General features: G+C 44.9%; 1 protein-coding gene across 2 annotated transcripts; it reads left to right on the plus strand.

The window, feature by feature from the left end:
* Positions 1–9214: 9214 nt before the first annotated feature.
* Positions 9215–19145, plus strand: NTAQ1 (N-terminal glutamine amidase 1). 2 transcript variants are annotated; one of them, XM_038760390.1, is made up of 6 exons: positions 9215–9347; positions 12091–12190; positions 12699–12749; positions 15810–15958; positions 16997–17121; positions 18812–19145. In XM_038760390.1, the coding sequence occupies exons 1-6, from the start codon at positions 9289–9291 to the stop codon at positions 18916–18918; spliced, it is 591 nt and encodes a 196-aa protein (XP_038616318.1). In that variant the 5' UTR covers positions 9215–9288; the 3' UTR covers positions 18919–19145. The 2 variants fall into 2 exon arrangements, with proteins under 2 accessions (XP_038616318.1, XP_038616319.1); XM_038760391.1 differs by lacking the exon at positions 12091–12190 and having other exon boundaries at positions 9233–9347.
* Positions 19146–20802: the final 1657 nt, after the last annotated feature.

The following is a 20802-nucleotide window of genomic DNA, read 5'->3' on the forward strand; positions in this document are numbered from 1 at the left end:
GAGCGCTTACTGTGCGCACGGCACTGTACTAAGCGCTTGGGAAGGACAAGCCATCATCACCATCAATCATATTTATTGAGCGCTTACTATGTGCAGAGCACTGGACTAAGCGCTTGGGAAGTACAAATTGGCAACACATAGAGACAGTCCCTACCCAACAGTGGGCTCACAGTCTAAAAGGGGGAGACGGAGAACAAAACCAAACATACTAACGAAATAAAATAAATAGAATAGATATGTACAAGTAAAATAGAGTAATAAATATGTATAAACATATATACATCTATACAGGTGCTGTGGGGAAGGGGAGGAGGGAAGATGGGGGGGATGGAGAGGGGGACGAGGGGGAGAGGAAGGAAGGGGCTCAGTGTGGGAAGGCCTCCTGGAGGAGGTGAGCTCTCAGCAGGGCCTTGAAGGGAGGAAGAGAGCTAGCTTGGCAGATGGGCAGAGGGATTGGGGGCATTCCAGGCCCGGGGGCAACATATCGTCGTCATTATTCTCATTATTGATAGTAGTTGTCACTAACAGTTGCTTTCGTGTGGTGTGTCAATGTCATCGTCAAGTGCCACGGTTCTCATCATTATTATTATTATCAATCAATCATCAATCGTATTTATTGAGCGCTTACTATGCGCACAGCACTGTACTAAGCGCTTGGGAAGTACAAGTCGGCAACATATCGTCGTCATTATTCTCATTATTGATAGTAGTTGTTATCAATAACAATTGCTTTCGTGTGGTGTGTCAATGTCAAGTGCCACGATTCTCATCATTATTATTATTATTATCAATAAATCAATCATCAATCGTATTTATTGAGCGCTTACTGTGCGCACAGCACTGTACTAAGCGCTTGGGAAGTACAAGTCGACAACATATCGTCGTCATTATTCTCATTATTGATAGTAGTTGTCACTAACAGTTGCTTACGTGTGGTGTGTCAATGTCATCGTCAAGTGCCATGATTCTCATCATTATTATTATAATCAATCATCAATCGTATTTATTGAGCGCTTACTGTGCGCACAGCACTGTACTAAGCGCTTGGGAAGTACAAGTCGGCAACATATCGTCGTCATTATTCTCATTATTGATAGTAGTTGTTATCACTAAGAATTGCTTTCGTGTGGTGTGTCAATGTCAAGTGCCATGATTCTCATCATTATTATTATTATTATCAATCAATCATCAATCGTATTTATTGAGCGCTTACTGTGCGCACAGCACTGTACTAAGCGCTTGGGAATCAATCAATCAATCAATCAATCGTATTTATTGAGCGCTTACTATGTGCAGAGCACTGTACTAAGCGCTTGGGAAGTACAAATTGGCATCACATAGAGACAGTCCCTACCCAACAGTGGGCTCACAGTCTAAAAGGGGGAGACAGAGAACAGAACCAAACATACCAACAAAATAAAATAAGTAGGATAGAAATGTACAAGTAAAATAAATAAATGAATAAATAAATAGAGTAATAAATATGTACAACCATATATACATATATACAGGTGCTGTGGGGAAGGGAAGGAGGTAAGACGGGGGGATGGAGAGGGGGACGAGGGGGGAGAGGAAAGAAGGGGCTCAGTCTGGGAAGGCCTCCTGGAGGAGGTGAGCTCTCAGCAGGGCCTTGAAGGGAGGAAGAGAGCTAGCTTGGCGGATGGGCAGAGGGAGGGCATTCCAGGCCCGGGGGAGGACGTGGGCCGGGGGTCGATGGCGGGACAGGCGAGAGCGAGGTACAGTGAGGAGATTAGTGGTGGAGGAGCGGAGGGTGCGGGCTGGGCAGTAGAAGGAGAGAAGGGAGGTGAGGTAGGAGGGGGCGAGGTGATGGAGAGCCTTGAAGCACAGGGTGAGGAATTTCTGCTTGATGCGCAGATTGATCGGTAGCCATTGGAGGTTTTTGAGGAGGGGAGTAATATGTCCAGAGCGTTTCTGGACAAAGATAATCCGGGCAGCAGCATGAAGTATGGATTGAAGTGGAGAGAGACACGAGGATGGGAGATCAGAGAGAAGGCTAGTGCAGTAGTCCAGACGGGATAGGATGAGAGCTTGAATTAGCAGGGAAGGACAAGTCGGCAACATATCGTCATTATTATCATTATTGATAGTAGTTGTCACTAACAGTTGCTTTCGCGTGGTGTGTCAATGTCATCGTCAAGTGCCATGATTCTCATCATTATTATTATTATCAATCAATCATCAATTGTATTTATTGAGCGCTTACTGTGTGCACAGCACTGTACTAAGCGCTTGGGAAGTACAAGTCGGCAACATATCGTCGTCATTATTCTCATTATTGATAGTAGTTGTTATCACTAACAATTGCTTTCGTGTGGTGTGTCAGTGTCATCGTCAAGTGCCACGGTTCTCATCATCATTATTATTATTATCAATCATCAATCGTATTTATTGAGCGCTTACTATGCGCACAGCACTGTACTAAGCGCTTGGGAAGTACAAGTCGGCAACATATCGTCGTCATTATTCTCATTATTGATAGTAGTTGTCACTAACAATTGCTTTCGTGTGGTGTGTCAATGTCAAGTGCCATGATTCTCATCATTATTATTATTATTATTATTATTATCAATCAATCAATCATCAATCGTATTTATTGAGCACTTACTGTGCGCACAGCACTGTGCTAAGCGCTTGGGAAGTACAAGTCGGCAACATATCGTCGTCATTATCATTATTGATAGTAGTTACTAACAATTGCTTTCGTGTGGTGTCAGTGTCATCGTCAAGTGCCACGGTTCTCATCATTATTATTATTATCAATCATCAATCGTATTTATTGAGCACTTACTATGCGCACAGCACTGTACTAAGCGCTTGGGAAGTACAAGTCGGCAACATATCGTCGTCATTATTCTCATTATTGATAGTAGTTGTCACTAACAATTGCTTTCGTGTGGTGTGTCAATGTCAAGTGCCATGATTCTCATCATTATTATTATTATTATTATTATTATTATCAATCAATCAATCATCAATCGTATTTATTGAGCACTTACTGTGCGCACAGCACTGTGCTAAGCGCTTGGGAAGTACAAGTCGGCAACATATCGTCGTCATTATCATTATTGATAGTAGTTACTAACAATTGCTTTCGTGTGGTGTGTCAATGACATCAAGTGCCATGATTCTCATCATTATTATTATTATCAATAAACCAATCATCAATCGTATTTATTGAGCGCTTACTGTGCGCACAGCACTGTACTAAGCGCTTGGGAAGGACAAGTCGGCAACATATCGTCATTATTATCATTATTGATAGTAGTTGTCACTAACAGTTGCTTTCGCGTGGTGTGTCAATGTCATCGTCAAATGCCATGATTCTCATCATTATTATTATTATCAATCAATCATCAATTGTATTTATTGAGCGCTTACTGTGTGCACAGCACTGTACTAAGCGCTTGGGAAGTACAAGTCGGCAACATATCGTCATTATTATTATTAATATTGATAGTAGTTATTACTAACTTTCGTGTGATGTGTTAATGTCATCGTCAAGTGCCCTGATTCTCATCATTATTATTTTTATTATTAATAGTGATTGTGATTACTAACCATTGCTTCGATGTGCTGATGGGTTACATGATGTCTTCATTCATTCAATCGCATTATCATTGTCCAGGGCCGTTAATAATAATAGTGATGGTATTTGTTCATTCATTCATTCATTCATTCAATCGTATTTATTGAGGCTTACTGTGTGCAGAGCATTGTACTAAGCGCTTGGGAAGTACAAGTCGGCAATATATCATTATTATTATTATTGATAGTAGTTGTTATTACTAACAATTGCTTTTGTGTGATGTGTTAATGTCATTGTCAAGTGCCACGATTCTCATCATCATCATTATTATTAACAGCAATTGTTATTCCTAACAATTGCTTTGCCGTACTGGTGTCTTACATGATGTATTAATGGTATTATCATTGTCAAGGGCAGTTAATAATAATAGTGATGCTATTTGTTCATTCATTCATTCAATCGTATTTATTGAGCGCTTACTGTGTGGAGAGCACTGCACTAAGCACTTGGGAAGTACAAGTCGGCAACATATCGCCATTATTATTATTATTATTATTATTATTATTATTATTAAGAGTACCCGTTATTACTAACAGTTGCTTTCATGTGATGTGTTAATGTCATTGTCAAGTGCCATGATTCTCATTATTATTATTATTATTATATTGAGAGTACCTGTTATTACTAACAGTTGCTTTCGTGTGATGTGTTAATGTCATTGTCAAGTGCCATGATCATCATCATCATCATCATTATTATTATTAATAATAATAATAGTGATTGTTATTACTAAAAATTGCTTTGATGTCGTGATAATAATAATAATGGCATTTATTAACCGCTTATTATGTGCACAGCACTGTTCTAAGCACTAGGGTGGTTACAAGGTGATCAGGTTGTCCCACGGGAGGGGCTCACAGTCTTAATCCCCATTTTCCAGATGAGGGTACTGAGGCCCAGAGAAGTGAAGTGACTTGCTCAAAGTCACACAGCTGACAAGTGGCGGATGCGATGATAATATCCGATAGCACATACTATGTGCAAAGCACTGTACTCAGCGCCGTGGTGGCTGTAAGAGGGACAGGATGGAAACGTAGCCTGTCCCACATGGGGTTTACGATCTCAATCCCCATTTTATATTCAAGGAAACCGAGACACAGAGAAGTGAAATGACTTGCCCAAAGTCACACAGCTGACAAGCGGCGGAGTCAGGATTAGAACCCACGACCTCTGACTCCCAAGCCCGGGCTCTTCCCACTGAGCCACCCTGCTTCTCTGTACTCTCCTAAGCCCTTAGTTCAGTGCTTTGCACACAGAAAGCGCTCAATAAATATGATCGAAGGAATTAATGAAATAGTAGAGATGGAAAACCTGTATATATGTATATATGTTTGTACATATTTATTACTCTATTTATTTATTTATTTTACTTGCACATATCTATTCTATTTATTTTATTTTGTTAGTATGTTTGGTTTTGTTCTCTGTCTCCCCGTTTTTAGACTGTGAGCCCACTGTTGGGTAGGGACTGTCTCTATATGTTGCCAACTTGTACTTCCCAAGCGCTTAGTACAGTGCTCTGCACACAGTAAGCACTCAATAAATACGATTGATTGATTGATTGATTGAAAACGACATGAACAGAAATGCGACAGCTCCTTGGACTTCCCAAGCGCTTAGTCCAGTGCTCTGCACACAGTAAGCGCTCAATAAATACGATTGAATGGATGAATGAATTCGATTATGAGCTTTTTACTCCAAGGAGCTGTCGCATTTCTGTTCATGTCGTTTTCAGTCAATCAATCAATCAATCGTATTTATTGAGCGCTTACTGTGTGCAGAGCACTGGACTAAGCGCTTGGGAAGTACAAGTTGGCAACATATAGAGACAGTCCCTACCCAACAGCGGGCTCATAATAGTAATAATGATGATTATTAAGCCCTTACTATGTGCAAGGCACTGTTCTAAGCACTGGGGAGGTTACAAGGTGATCAAGTTGTCCCACGGGGGGCTCACAGTCTTCACCCCCACTTTACAGATGAGGGAACTGAGGCACAGAGAAGTTACGTGACTTGCCCAAAGTCACACAGCTGTCGGCAGTTGGCAGAATCGGGATTCGAACCCATGACCTCTGACTCCAAAGCCCGGGCTCTTTCCACTGAGCCATGCTGCTCCTCATGTCATATGTCTAATGTCATACGAAAGTCATATGCTCGAGAAAAGTATGATCTCATGGTATATGTATATCATTAAGCGCCTAGTCCAGTGCTCAAGCGCTTAGTCCAGTGCTCTGCACACAGTAAGCACTCAATAAATACGATTGATTGATTCATTCATTCATTTATTATACTTCCATCGAATGCTACTTGATGACACTGGTTTTTGCGTTTGCTGATATTGTTAACTGTCGTTTGAGAAGCAGCAGGGTTCAGTGGAAAGAGCCCGGGCTTTGGAGTCAGAGGTCATGGGTTCGAATCCCGACTCCGCCACATGTCTGCCGTGTGACCTTGGGCAAGTCACTTAACTTCTCTGCGCCTCAGTTACCTCATTCGTAAACTGGGAATTAAGACTTTGAGCCCCACGTGGGACAACTTAAATCACCTTGTATCCCCCCCAGCACTTAGAACAGTGCTCTGCACATAGTAAGCGCTTAACAAATGCCATTATTATTATTATTATTATTGTTATTATTATTAAATAACCTCGATAGCAGGGCTTCCATCATTAATCTCCTTTACAGTAATGTGCAAATCTAGCCACCAGATGGAAGAAACAGCCGAGTGGATGTCTTCATCCCTGCCGTAATTGCTGCTAGGAAGAAGCCAAAGTTTTACAGATATTCTCACTATAATAGTAATAATAATAATAATAATAATAGTATTTGTTAAGCACTTACTATGTGCAAAGCACTGTTCTAAGCGCTGGGGAGGTTACAAGGTGATCAGGTTGTCCCATGGCACTATCTGAGAATAGTAGTTTTGCAGAGATTCTCAGGATCTGAGAATAGGAGAGAAGCAGCGTGGCTCAGTGGAAAGAGCCCGAGGCTTTGGAGTCGGAGGTCATGGGTTCGAATCCCGGCTCCGCCAAGTGTCAGCTATGTGACTTGGGGCAAGTCACTTCACTTCACTTCTCTGGGCCTCAGTGACCTCATCTGGAAAATGGGGATTAAGACTGGGAGCCCCACGAGGGACAACCTGATCACCTTGTAACCTCCACAGCGCTTAGAACAGTGCTTTGCACATAATAAGCGCTTAATAAATGCCATTATTATTATTATTATCTGGGCCCCTGGCTAATCTCAGCAGTGAATAGCAGAGAAGCAGCGTGGCTCAGTGGAAAGAGCCCGGGCTTTGGAGTCAGAGGTCATGGGTTCGAATGCCACCTCCGCCAAGTGTCAGCTCTGTGACTTTGGGCAAGTCACTTCACTTCTCTGGGCCTCAGTTACCTCATCTGGAAAATGGGGATTAAGACTGGGAGCCCCACGAGGTACAACCTGATCACCTTGTAACCTCCCCAGCGTTTAGAACAGTGCTTTGCACATAGTAAGCACTCAATAAATGCCATTATTATTATTATTATCTGGGCCCCTGGCTAATCTCAGCAGTGAATAGCAGAGAAGCAGCGTGGCTCAGTGGAAAGAGCCCGGGCTTTGGAGTCAGAGGTCATGGGTTCGAATCCCAGCTCCGCCAAGTGTCAGCTCTGTGACTTTGGGCAAATCACTTCACTTCTCTGGGCCTCAGTGACCTCATCTGGAAAATGGGGATTAAGACTGGGAGCGCCACGAGGGACAATCTGATCACCTTGCAACCTCCCCAGCGCTTAGAACAGTGCTTTGCACATAGTAAGTGCTTAATAAATGACATTATTATTATTATTATTATCTGGGCCTCTGGCTGCTTCAATCTCAGCAGGGAAACTTTCGTCCCTCGGAGCTGTAGAAAATACGAAAATTTGGGAATTTCCCTCCCCCCAAAAAAGTTAAACAAGTCACACACTGACCCCAGAAGGCTTGGTTTCGAGACTGCTTCCTTTCATTCAATCGTATTTATTGAGCGCTTACTGTGTGCAGAGCACTGTACTAAGCGCTTGGGAAGTCCAAGTTGGCAACATATAGAGACGGTCCCTACCCAACAGCGGGCTCACAGTCTAGAAGGGGGAGACAGACGACAAAACAAAACGTATTAACAAAATAAAATCAATATTTCCCTGGTCACTAATTTCAGGGTTCACCTTGCCACCTGGGATGGTTTGTATCGACCCCAGGGCGGAGAAGCAGCGTGGCTCAGTGGAAAGAGCTTGGGCTTAGTACAGTAAGTACTACAGTAAGTTACAGTAAGTACTAAGCGCTTAGTACAGCGCTTTGCACACAGTAAGCGCTCAATAAATACGATGAATTGATTGATTGGGCTTGGGAGTCCGAGGCCCCGCCCACCGAGGTCAGGCCACGCCCCCTAAGGTCGGACCCCGCTCCCATAGGCCAGGTCCCTCCGAGGCCCCGCCCACCGAGCCCCCGCCCTCATAGGCCAGTTCGCTCCGAGGCCCCGCCCACTGAGTTCGGACTCCACTCCCATAGGCCAGGTCCCTCCGAGGCCCCGCCCACCGAGCCCCTCTCCCATAAACCAGGCCGCTTCGAGGCCCCACCCTCTGAGGTCGGGCCACGCCCCCTTACGTCAGATTCCCGCTCCCATTGGCCAGCTCCCTCCGAGGCCCCGCCCACTGAGGTCGGGACACACCCCCTAAGGTCAGACCCCGTTCCCATAGGCCAGCTCCCTCCGAGGCCCCGCCCACTGAGGTCAGACCGCGCCCGCTAAGGTCCGACTCCGCTCCCATAGGCCAGCTTCCTCCGAGGCCCCGCCCACCGAGCCCCCGCTCTCATAGGCCAGCTCCCTCCGAGGCCCCGCCCACTGAGGTCGGGACACACCCCTAAGGTCAGACCCCGCTCCCGTAGGCCGGGTCCCGCCGAGGCCCCGCCCACCGAGTCCCCGCCCCCATAGGTCGGGTCCCTCTAGGGCCCGCCCCCTAAGGTCAGCCCCCGCTCCCACAGGCCAGGCCCCTCCGAGGCCCCGCCCACCAAGCCCCCGCTCCCATAGGCCAGCTCCCACCGAAGCCCCGCCCACCGAGCCCTCGCTCCCATAGGCCAGGCCCCTCTGAGGCCCCGCCCGCCGAGGTCAGGCCACGCCCCCTAAAGTCAGGCCCTGCTCGCATAGGCCAGGCCCCCTCCGAGGCCCCGCCCACCGAAACCCTCGCCCCATTGGCCAGAGCCCTCCGAGGCCCCGCCCACCGAGCCCTCGCTCCCATAGGCCAGGCCCCTCCGAGGCCCCGCCCACCGAGGCCAAGCCCCGCTCCCATAGGCCAGCTCCCTCCGAGGCCCCGCCCACTGAGGTCGGGACCCCCCCCCCCCAGTCAGAGCCCGCTCCATAGGCCAGGCCCCCCAGAGCCCCGCCCGCTGAGGTCAGGCCACGCCCACTAAGGTCCGGCTCCGCTCCCATAGGCCAGGCCCCTCCTAGGCCCCGCCCACCGAGGCCAAGCCCCGCTCCCATAGGCCAGGCCCCCCTCTGAGGCCCCGCCCACCGAGGCCCGGCCCCGCCCCCGCCCCTCGCGCTCGGTCAGGCCGGGGCCGGGCGGATCCCCCGCGAGGGCTGTGGGCGGCTCCTCATCCCCGAGGCCCGGACCGGCCCGGACCGGCTCGGACCGGATCGGACCGGACGGGACCGGACAGAACCGGCCCGGCCCGCCCGCCATGGAGGAGGCGGGGCCCGTCCCCTCCCGGGGCGCATGCGCCTACAGCAGCTGCTACTGGTGAGGCCGCCTTCTCCATCAATCAATCAATCAATCAATCAATGGTATTTATTGAGCGCCTACCGTGTGCAGAGCACTAAGCAAAGCGTCAGTGCAGTGCTTTGCACGTAGTAAGCGCTTAATAAGTACCATTATTATTATTGGGAGCCGGAGGTTGTGGGTTCTAATCCCACCTCCGGCACTGTCTGGACCTCAATTCCCTCATCTGTAAAGTGGGGGTTAATAATAGTAATAATTTGGGCATTTGTTAAGCGCTTACTATGTGCAAAGCACTGTCCTAAGCACTGGGGAGGATACAAGGGGAACCAGGTTGTCGCACGTGGGGCTCACAGTCTTAATCCCCATTTTACAGATGAGGGAACTGAGGCCCAGAGAAGTCAAGTGACTTGCCCGAAGTCACACAGCTGACAAGGCTGGATTAAGACTGTGAGCCCCACGTGGGGCATCTTGATCACCTTGTATCCACCCCAGCGCTTAGAACAGTGCTTGGCACATAGTAAGCGCTTCATAAACACCATCATCATTATTATTAATCCCCATTCTACGGATGAGGTAACTGAGGCCCAGAGAAGTGAGGTGACTTGCCCAAAGCCACCCAACTGACAAGTGGCGGAGCTGGGATTTGAACCCACGACCTCCGACTCCAAACCCCAGGCTCTTTCCACTGAGCCACGCCGCTTCTCAAGCAGTGCAGTCTTAAGTAATAATAATAATAATGGCATTTATTAAGCGCTTACTATGTGCAAAGCACTATACTAAGTGCTGGGGAGGTTACAAGGTGATCAGGTTGTCCCTTGTGGGGCTCACAGTCTTCATCCCCGTTTTACAGATGAGGGAACTGAGGCCCAGAGAAGTGAGGTGACTTGCCCAAAGTCACCCAACTGACAAGTGGCGGAGCTGGGATTTGAACCCACGACCTCCGACTCCAAACCCCGGGCTCTTTCCACTGAGCCACGCTGCTTCTCAAGCAGTGCAGTCTTAAGTAATAATAATAATAATAATGGCATTTATTAAGCGCTTACTATGTGCAAAGCACTGTACTAAGTGCTGGGGAGGTTACAAGGTGATCAGGTTGTCCCATGTGGGGCTCACAGTCTTCATCCCCATTTTACAGATGAGGGAACTGAGGCCCAGAGAAGTGAGGTGACTTGCCCAAAGTCACCAAACTGACAAGTGGCGGAGCTGGGATTTGAACCCACGACCTCCGACTCCAAACCCCGGGCTATTTCCACTGAGCCACGCTGCTTCTCAAGCAGTGCAGTCTTAGGTAATAATAATAATAATAATGGCATTTATTAAGCGCTTACTATGTGCAAAGCACTGTACTAAGTGCTGGGGAGGTTACAAGGTGATCAGGTTGTCCCATGTGGGGCTCACAGTCTTCATCCCCATTTTACAGATGAGGGAACTGAGGCCCAGAGAAGTGAGGTGACTTGCCCAAAGTCACCCAACTGACAAGTGGCAGAGCCGGGATTTGAACCCACGACCTCTGACTCCAAACCCTGGGCTCTTTCCACTGAGCCATGCTGCTTCTCAAGCAGTGCAGTCTTAAGTAATAATAATAATAATGGCATTTATTAAGCACTTACTATGTGCAAAGCACTCTACGAAGCGCTGGGGAGGTTACAAGGTGATCAGGTTGTCCCGTGTGGGGCTCACAGTCTTCATCCCCATTTTACAGATGAGGGAACTGAGGCCCAGAGAAGTGAGGTGACTTGCCCAAAGTCACCCAACTGACAAGTGGCGGAGCTGGGATTTGAACCCATGACCTCCGACTCCAAACCCCGGGCTCTTTCCACTGAGCCACGCTGCTTCTCAAGCAGTGCAGTCTTAACTAATAATAATAATAATGGCATTTATTAAGCACTTACTATGTGCAAAGCACTGTACTAAGTGCTGGGGAGGTTACAGGGTGATCAGGTTGTCCCATGTGGGGCTCACAGTCTTCATCCCCATTTTACAGATGAGAGAACTGAGGCCCAGAGAAGTGAGGTGACTTGCCCAAAGTCACACAGCTGACAATTGGCGGAGCCAGGATTTGAACCCACGACCTCTGACTCCAAAGGCCGGACTGTTTCCACTGAGCCATGCTGCTTCTCTAGCAGTGCAGAATAACTATTGTGTACTGGGAAGAGCCAGAAATAGATCTATTATCATCTATTATCTATCTATTGAGAAGCAGCGTGGCTCAGTGGAAAGAGCCCGGGCTTTGGAGTCAGAGGTCATGGGTTCGAATGCCGCTCCGCCACATGTCTGCTGCGTGGCCTTGGGCAAGTCACTTCACTTCTCTGAGCGTCAGTTCCCTCATCTGTAAAATGGGGATTAAGACTGTGAGCCCCACGTGGGACAACTTGGTCACCTTGTATCCCCCCCAGCGCTTAGAACAGTGCTTTGCACATAGTAAGCGCTTAACAAATACTATCATTATTATTATTATTATTATTATTGTTATCTATCCACTGTCATGACAGCTCTCTTTGAGCCAAGGCCTCACACGGTCCACATGTCCAAGGATCATAGCGAGAACTAACTAGACGCCTTCGATCAATGACTGTAGTAGCCAACTGGCAGACTGGCTTCCTTCCTTAGGTACAGATGAACAAATATATATTCTATATTGTTATGGTTTTTTATTTGTTAAGCACTTACTATGTGCCAGACACTGTACCAAGCACCTGGGGAGGTACAAGAGAGGTTGCACCGAGTCTATGACAAAATATTCAGAATATTAATCTTATTTCAGTGAGGAAAATATTTGGAAGCTATGTGAATACATCCAAACCCATAGTCGGTATCCTCTGGAAGAATTTTATGCTGTCTTCATATCTAATGAGAGAAAGATGGTAAGTCGTTGATTTTTGGTGGAAAAAAGAAAAATACTTTATGTGGGCTATATTGACGAATAGAGTGGGATGTAGATATTTTGAGTTTTTTCCAACTTTTGAAAGCTCCCATTAATACAGTTGCTTTCTTTTGTCTGTCTTTCCATTTTTTAAAAGATGAAATCTTACAACTATAATATGGTATTAGGACATTGCCGTCCCATGTGCCGTATTAGTTCCCAAGATCTAATCTGTGGTGGGAAGCATCTGCAGTTGAGATCTCTTTTGTCGCTCGTTTTTTAATGATTTATTTTTTAATTTTAGATTATATAGTGATGCTAGCGGTCAAGCCAAACCTCCGATGAATTTGTATCTTTTAAATAATCAATTGGAAGGAAAATCAGTGCAAAAGAAGATGATGTAGTGCTCTCTATCCTAGCAGACTAGTCTATGCTCTTTCCATGTTTATATTCATTTAAGAGGTGTTAAAAGTGTTTAAACTGACCTTAATCCCCCCTGCATTTTGAAGGTTCCAATCTGGAAGCAACAAGCCAAGCCAGGAGATGGACCCGTAATCTGGGTGAGGCAAACCACATACGCACCAAAAACTCATGAAAATTGTGCACGCAAATGGTGACTTTTTTATGGCATTTGTTAAGCGCTTAGTATTTTTTTTAATGGCATTTATCAAGCGCTTACTATGTGCAAAGCACTGTTCTAAGTGCTGGAGAGGTTACAAGGTGATCAGGTTGTCCCACGGGGGGCTCACAGGACACAGTCCTGCCTGGGTCTCATATATATATTACATTATATTATATTATATTATATTATATTATATTATATCATATATTATATTTTATATTGTATTATATTATTATATTATATTGTATTATTATGTATTGTATTATATTATTTTATATTATATTACATTATATCATATATCATATTATATTAAATATTATATTATATCACATCATTATATTGTATCATATTATTATATCATACATTGTATTATATTATAAAGATATAATTATATGTTATATTATATTATATTATATATTATATCATATATTATATCATATTATATTATATTATATTGTATTGTATTATATTATTTTATATTACATTATATTATATTGTATGTCATATTAAATATTATATTACATTATTATATATTGTATCATATTATATCATATTATATTATACATTGTATTATATTATTATAATATATTATGTATTGTTTTATGCTACGTTATGTTATGCTATGCTATATTATATTATATTATATATTATATGATATATGATATTATATGATATTATATTATTATGTTATATTTATTATATTATTATATCTATTTTATTTGTGCATATTTATTCTATTTATTTTATTTTGTTAATATGTGTTGTGTTCTCTGTCTCCCCCTTCTAGACTGTGAGCCCACTGTTGGGTAAGGACCGTCTCTCTATGTTACCAACTTGTACTCCCCAAGCGCTTAGTACAGTGCTCTGCACACAGTAAGCGCCCAATAAATACGACTGATTGATTGATTATAAATAGGAGGGAGAACAGTGGCAGGTGAGCCCACTGTTGGGTAGGGGCCGTCTCTATATGTTGCCAACTTGTACTTCCCAAGCGCTTAGTACAGTGCTCTGCACACAGGAAGCGCTCAATAAATACGATTGAATGAATGAATGGTAAAATAGGAGTGATCACGGCATCCTAGCTCAGACTAAACGAAGCTGATTGTGGAAGCCTAAAATAATTTAGTCACGGGCCAGAAGGAATGGTTTGAAGTTGCCAGCCTGACACAGCTGAAGTTTCTCTTGAATATTTGTCTTATTAGTGTCAAGACCGAAATAGTTTTCCCTGCCAATGGTAGAATTCAAACCTCAAGTTGTAATAATAATCATTTCTTGGGTTTTTTTCCCCCATTTGGAGAGTAAACGCACTGTAATTGAGGGCTAGAAGTCAAATGAAATATCTTCCTGCCTCGCCCCGAGGTGGGGATGGGCAGACAGCCAGGGAGGAATTACCCTGAAGCAGTCGCACAACCTTCCCTGCTCAATTCCAAATCATCGATCGTATTTATGGAGCGCTTACTCTGTGCAGAGCACTGTACTAAGCGCTTGGGAAGTACCAATTGGCAACCTATAGAGACAGTCCCTACCCAACAGTGGGCTCACAGTCTAACAGGTAGCTAGTGGATGGGAAGGGCACAGAGTAAAGATGCTGTCAGAAACGAAAGTCCAACTTGGCTTCTACTCACTCAGTGGGTGGCTAAACTGAGACCCCCCACCAACACACAGCTAGATTTAATATAATAATTATGGTATTTTTAAGCCCTTTCTGTGTGTCAAACACTGTTTTCAACACCATGGTAGATTGCAAGGTAAGTGATCAATCAGTCATATTGAATGCTTACTGTGTGCAGAGCACTGGACTAAGCACTTTGGAGAGTACAGGATAAAATAATAATAATAATAATTCCCTTCCCCACAGCACCTGTATACATGTATAGATGTTTGTACATATTTATTACTCTATTTATTTATTTATTTATTTATTTTATTTGTACATATCTATTCTATTTATTTTATTTTGTTAGTATGTTTGGTTTTGTCTCCCCCTTTTATACTGTGAACCCACTATTGGGTAGGGACTGTCTCTATATGTTGCCAATTTGTACTTCCCAAGCGCTTAGTACAGTGCTCTGCACACAGTAAGCGCTCAATAAATACGATTGATGATGATGATGATGATGATATCTGTAATTTAGCGCCCCGCTCGAGACTCTAAGGTCGTCGTGGGCAGGGACTGCACCTACCAATCCTATTATACTGTACTCTCCCAAGTGCTTAGTGCAATGCTCTGCACACAGTAAGCGCTCAATAAATGCAATCGATTGATTGAAAATCAAGAGCGAGGAACGCACCGAGTACTGCGTTCGGGTACCTCTCTGCTTCGGTGGTTATTTACTGCGTTGGCGCTGATCGGGAAGTGCTGAAGGCAGGGAAACCAGTAAGTTAGGTTTGTTACAATCAGCCAGCTGGGTGGTGGTGAGGTGTGTCACCATTGTGTTAGTCACAGGTGTTAGAGGAAAGGAAGCATCTGGGAAGATATTTAGAAACCAGTAAGGTGGGAGTAAGTGACTGACAGGAGTCAAAGATAGGCATTGTGTGCCTGAAAAGGTGATTTCCCAGATGTGCTAATTAATCCAGCAAATTAGTTTGTTTTTCAGTGCTCACTTCTCCTTGGTTAAACTACATCTCTCTTGACTGTGTACAGATAGGCATCTGAAAAGCCTCTGGCCCGCAAAGCACTTTCCTCCCACTCCAGGCCTTTTATCTGTAGCTATTTTTTTTTTTAAAACCTTCAACTAGTCCCTTCGTGCTCATTTTTACCACAAATAGATTTCCTGTCAGTTTACGATTAATCTTCTTGCATCTCAAAGAACAGATTGGTTGAGAAAACCAGCATTATGATAGCTTAGTTTTCTCAGGTACAGCGGGTCTCAAATTAGTCCTTTTTGTAATGGAGATTATTTTACAGAGCAAGTACACGGCTCCATCTGTAGTAATTCACCTCCACTTGCCTGTAATTTGAATTTATCTCATTAACTGAAGGAACCTTCACTCGTAGGATTACCATGTAGTTCTGCTTCATGTTTCCAGCGGAGGTCAGAGCTTCATCTATGACCTTGACACCGTGTTGCCATTTCCCTGTGCCTTCGACACGTATGTAGAGGACAGCTTCAAATCGGACGAGGACATTCTACCTCAGTTTAGAAGGTGAGCAAACGGACGCGACCCCAGTTCTTTTTTCAGATATCCAGTCATTCTTCGTCGTTCGGTCCCACTGTCACCCTCGAAGACCCTGTCAGGGTAAAGGACGAACAGGCCTTGGTCCCATCACGGAGACTTTGGGGGTGAGAACGTGTGTGAAGGAATGGATCGTAATGTGAGGGATTTGCACGACGGCATTCGCACTCGCTCCCTCCCCGCCTCTCGTCTTCCCACTGGGGCACAGGGCGCAACGAGCGAGCAAGGCTGCACATGATAGAGTCCAGTCGTGGTCCTAGAAATAATAATAGCGGTATTTAAGTGCTTACTATGTGCCAAGGACTATTCCAGATGCTGGGGTAGATACAAGATAATGAGGTCAGACACAGTCTCCGTCCCGGATGGGGCTAAAAGGTAGGAAAGAGTTCAGGTTTCGAATCCCCATTTTACGATGAGGAAACTGAGGCACCGAGGAGTTAAATGACGTGGCCAAGGTCACACAGCAGACAAGTGGCAGAGGGAGGATTAGAACCCAGGCCACGCTGCTTCTCATATAGTACTGTATTCAGCTATAGTCGTACACTGCCTTCTCTGGGTTTTGTTGTTCCTTTGATTTGTGTTTGCCTCGGTTTATGTACCTGTCCTTCTGTAATTTATTTTATTGCCTGCCTCCCCCTCTAGTCTGTCAGCTCCTTGTGGGAAAAGATTGTATTCATCTACTTTATTGTAGTGACCTCTCCCAAGCGCTTAGCACAGTGCTCTGCTCGTAGTAAGCACTCCATAAATGCTACTGATCGACTGATGGTAAAGTCTCTCTTTGTTATTTGTAACAATTCAGGTCCTTCAACCTCCTCCCACGGGGAACTTACACTCTGACAGAGGAGACGGACGTGCGTTAACGAATAGCGAAACCAAAATAAATAATGGACCGTGCAATCGAATAAACAGACACACGGGTGCTGAGAATGGGAATAGGCAAGGAGAGAAGTGGTGGAGATGGCGGGTGAGGTGGTTGGCCGAGCTAAGAAGCGTTCGGTTTGTCTCTAGGAAACTGAGAGTGATTCGAGCAGATTCTTATTTGAAGAACTTTGCTTCTGACCGATCGCACATGAAAGATTCCAGCGGCAATTGGCGGGCTCCTCCTCCCCTCTACCCCTGCATTGAAACTGCAGGTAAAGTCCAACCCTTGACAGTTCTGATCTCCGGGAGGCTGAAGAACAAGTTGAGAAAGATCTAATGCCTAAATATGGAAAGATCATCTATAGTAATCATAATAATCATGGTATTCAAATGCTTAGTATGTACTAAGGACTGGGGTAGAGAAAACATAATCAGGATGGATACATTCCCTGTCCCACAAGAGGCTCACAGCCTAGGTAGGAGGGAGAACAGGTATATAATCCCTTTTCACAGCTAGGGTAACTGAGGCACAGAGAAGTTAAGTGACTTGCCCAAGGTCACGCTTCAGACAAGTGGCAGAGCCAAGATTGGAACCCGGATCTTTCCCACTTTCTTTTCATTAGGCCATTCTGCTTCTCATTGTTCACATGGTGAAAGTACAGTTTTTGACAAAACCAAATTACTCCTCACCTGTGCCCTAGTCTTAACCAATCAATCAATCAGTCAATAATATCGATTGAGCAACTACTCTGTGCAGAGCACTGTACTAAGTACTTAGGGGAATGCAAAACAACCTTAACTCTACCACTAATGCTGATACTGTTAGGTTGATTTTACATGGGGGAAATGCTGATGACTGAAATTTGTCAGTGTCTGGTGATAAATGTTCTGTTTTAGGCCATTTGTTTGCCTCTGAGGAACTCCCAATCACTTTTCCACCAAGCCAAATTTATCTTCGGAGTCTTTAAGATGTTGAGAGGTGGCTACAGCCATAATTATGAAAAACTGACTGTCAGGGAAACCGAGGTTCAGAGAGGTTGAGTGACTTAGTGCTGCTACCCAGCTTACTGACTTACCACCTCTTCAGATGGGTTGGCCCCATTCCACAGCTCAGTAAATTCATTCATTCATTCAATCATATTTATTGAGCGCTTACTGTGTGCAGAGCACTGTACTAAGCGCTTGGGAAGTACAAGTTGAATCCAACTGCAGGAGAGACAGGCACTAAACTGTAAACTTCATGAGGGTGGGGAGCCCACCTTTTCCTCTGCTCCTCCTCCCTTCCCTCTGCTTTACCCCCTTCCTCACCCCACAGCACTTGTGTATGCATGTACATATTTATTATTCTATATATTTTATTAATCAATCAATCAATCGCTCAATCAGTAAGCACTCAATAAATATAATTGATTGATTGATTATGAGACACCCAGATGCCAGTCCCGGGAGGCAGATGTGTTCAGCAGTGAGGATGGGCCAGGTTTATAAACCCTTCCTACACCTTTTCATACTTAAGAAAAACACTGCCCAGAGTGCTGTAGATTTTCTCATTCATTCAATCATATTTATTGAGCGCTTACTGGGTGCAGAGCACTGTACTAAGCGCTTGGGAAGTACAAGTTGGCAACATATAGAGACGCTCCCTACCCAACAGTGGGCTCTCATCATCATCAATCGTATTTATTGAGCGCTTACGGTGTGCAGAGCTCTCATCTTATAAGATGGAAAATAAGCCGAGCAACTAAGCTGTTTCCCCAGTGGTATCAGTTCGATGGGGTAAGACTGATTACGATAGTTTTCCTCCTCATCATCAGTGATCAATTATTCCGGTCCTGGGCCTAAGGGATCCCTTATTGATGTATCCTGTTTATTATAATTACGTCCGAATGGTCTCATGCTGTCCGTTTTATTGAGAGAGTTGACAATGTGAGGTAACATTCTCTCCTGTGATATTTTCTGTAGACAGCAAGATGAACCTGGACAATTTTATCAGTATGAATCCTGAGACGGGGTGGGGGGCCGTGTACCCCCTTCCCGACTTCGTGCGTCGATTCAGCTGCAAGTGCTGAGCTCGGCAGCTGGACGTGGAACCGTGGCGTGATGCAGGGCCCGGTGCCTGCCTCCTCTTTGCGACGACTTCAGATGCGGTGCCGTGGGTCTGTAAATCCTTGACGAGGTGGCTGGTTTGGCGTCATCTCCGTTTTCACCCACTCCAGTGACCGCGGGGGTCCGGCGGAGATTAGGAACTGAACGAAAGAGACTTTGAGGGGACCAGAATTAAAGGGCGTCCAAGAAAGTCCAACTTTCTCTGTTTCTGTTGTTTAGATTCCCTGCCTCAGCAAATGATGGTCTGTCCGGGGAGGAATACTGTAATTTTGGTAGAAGAGATGAAAGTATCTGTCCACTGTAATTTGTTCGCCTGGTTTCTGTCTTCTTGGACTGCACTGAAAGGAGGGATCAGAACACAGGATCATTAATAATAATGACAATTACAATAATAATAATAATAATGATGGTGGTAATTACCAAGTGCTTACTATGTACCCAGTACTGTGCCAAGCGGTGGAATAAGTACAAAACAATCAGATCAGACACAGTCTCTCTCAATCAATCAATCAATCAATCAATCGCATTTATCGAGCGCTTACCGTTTGCAGGGCGTATCCCATGTGGGGCTCATAATCTCAGAGGAGACCTAGGCCAGAGAAGCCCTTGGTGGGCTTCACCTCTTCATCACCTTCATCTTCTTCCCCTGCCCCCTTCTCACTTTCACTTTCTGCCCCTCCCCACCTTTCACCTTTTCACCCTCCCCACAGAAAGCAAGTGGTAGAGTCAGGATTAGAACCCAGGTCTCCTGACTTCTTCTAGTCCACCCTGCTTCTTAATCATTGATACTCAAACCAAAGTGGCAGGAGGGACAGCTGTTATTTGGGTTTTGCCTCAGAGGTTGGTGAGTGTTGTAACGTCGTGGTTCATGTGATCGTCATCTCTTTGTCTTTAGACTTCAGATCAGCTTTTTATCGATTCCTTGTTTTATTTGGCCTCTCGTTTTGAGCATCTTCCTGTAGAGAGAACATCCGTTTCCGAACCTCCACCTGAGGAGCAAGGAACAAACATTGATCCAGATTTCAAACTCGGGTTATGTCTGGTCCCAGTTGCCGCAGAGGAGCTGAAGATGCTCTTGAGAGACAGTCTGTGACAGTTTGATGGAAAACAGTTGCATTTTTAGCCATTTTCACTGGCTTCCAGGAAAAAGAAAATCTTATATACAGTTTGGAATCAATCAATCAATCCATCGTATTTACTGAGCACTTACTATGTGCAGAGCACTGTATTAAGGGCTTGTGAGAGTACAAGTGAAGCAGCATGGCCTAGTGGAAAGAGCACGGGCCTGGGGTTCAGAGGACCTGAGTTCTAATCGTGGCTCGGCCAGTTGCTCTGCCAACTCCTAGTTTGTTCAAGTCACTTAACTTCTCCGTACCTCAGTTTCCTCAACTATAAAATGGGCATTCAATACCTGATCTCCCTCCCCCTTAAGACTGTGAACCCCATGTGGGGCAGGGACTGTGTCCAACCTAATTGACTTGTATCAGTGCGGAGAAATAGAACAATGTAACAACCAAATTCCCTGCCCACAATGAGCTGACAGTCTAGAGGGAATAAGAGTTGCCTTTCATAGAATAATTTGGAGACTTTTCTTGGTAGTTAGATCACATAGTTATTTTGAAAGCTTAAAGTCTGTCAGCAGTCATATAAAGAGCAAAAATTATTTGCGTTCATTTTTCCTCTTGTATTACTAAGCCTTTAAAAAGGGAAAGCTACATTTTTTTTTCCAGTTTTTCATCTGTACGATTGAGACAACCACCTACCTCACCTGCCTGATAGGAAGAAATCCCTGAAAATCAATCAATCAGTGGTACTTATTGAGCACTTAACTGGGTGAGGAGCACTTT

The sequence above is a fragment of the Tachyglossus aculeatus genome, chromosome 18 (assembly GCF_015852505.1).
Source record: "Tachyglossus aculeatus isolate mTacAcu1 chromosome 18, mTacAcu1.pri, whole genome shotgun sequence".
NCBI lineage: Eukaryota > Metazoa > Chordata > Mammalia > Monotremata > Tachyglossidae > Tachyglossus > Tachyglossus aculeatus.

Coding starts and splice junctions, on each gene's coding strand:
- NTAQ1 (XM_038760390.1), top strand. CDS start 9,289: ATGGAGGAGGCGGGGCCCGTCCCCTCCCGGGGCGCATGCGCCTACAGC. Junction 12,750..15,809: donor GAGATGGACCCGTAATCTGG/GTGAGGCAAACC, acceptor CTTCACTCGTAG/GATTACCATGTAGTTCTGCT. Junction 15,959..16,996: donor ATTCTACCTCAGTTTAGAAG/GTGAGCAAACGG, acceptor GTTTGTCTCTAG/GAAACTGAGAGTGATTCGAG.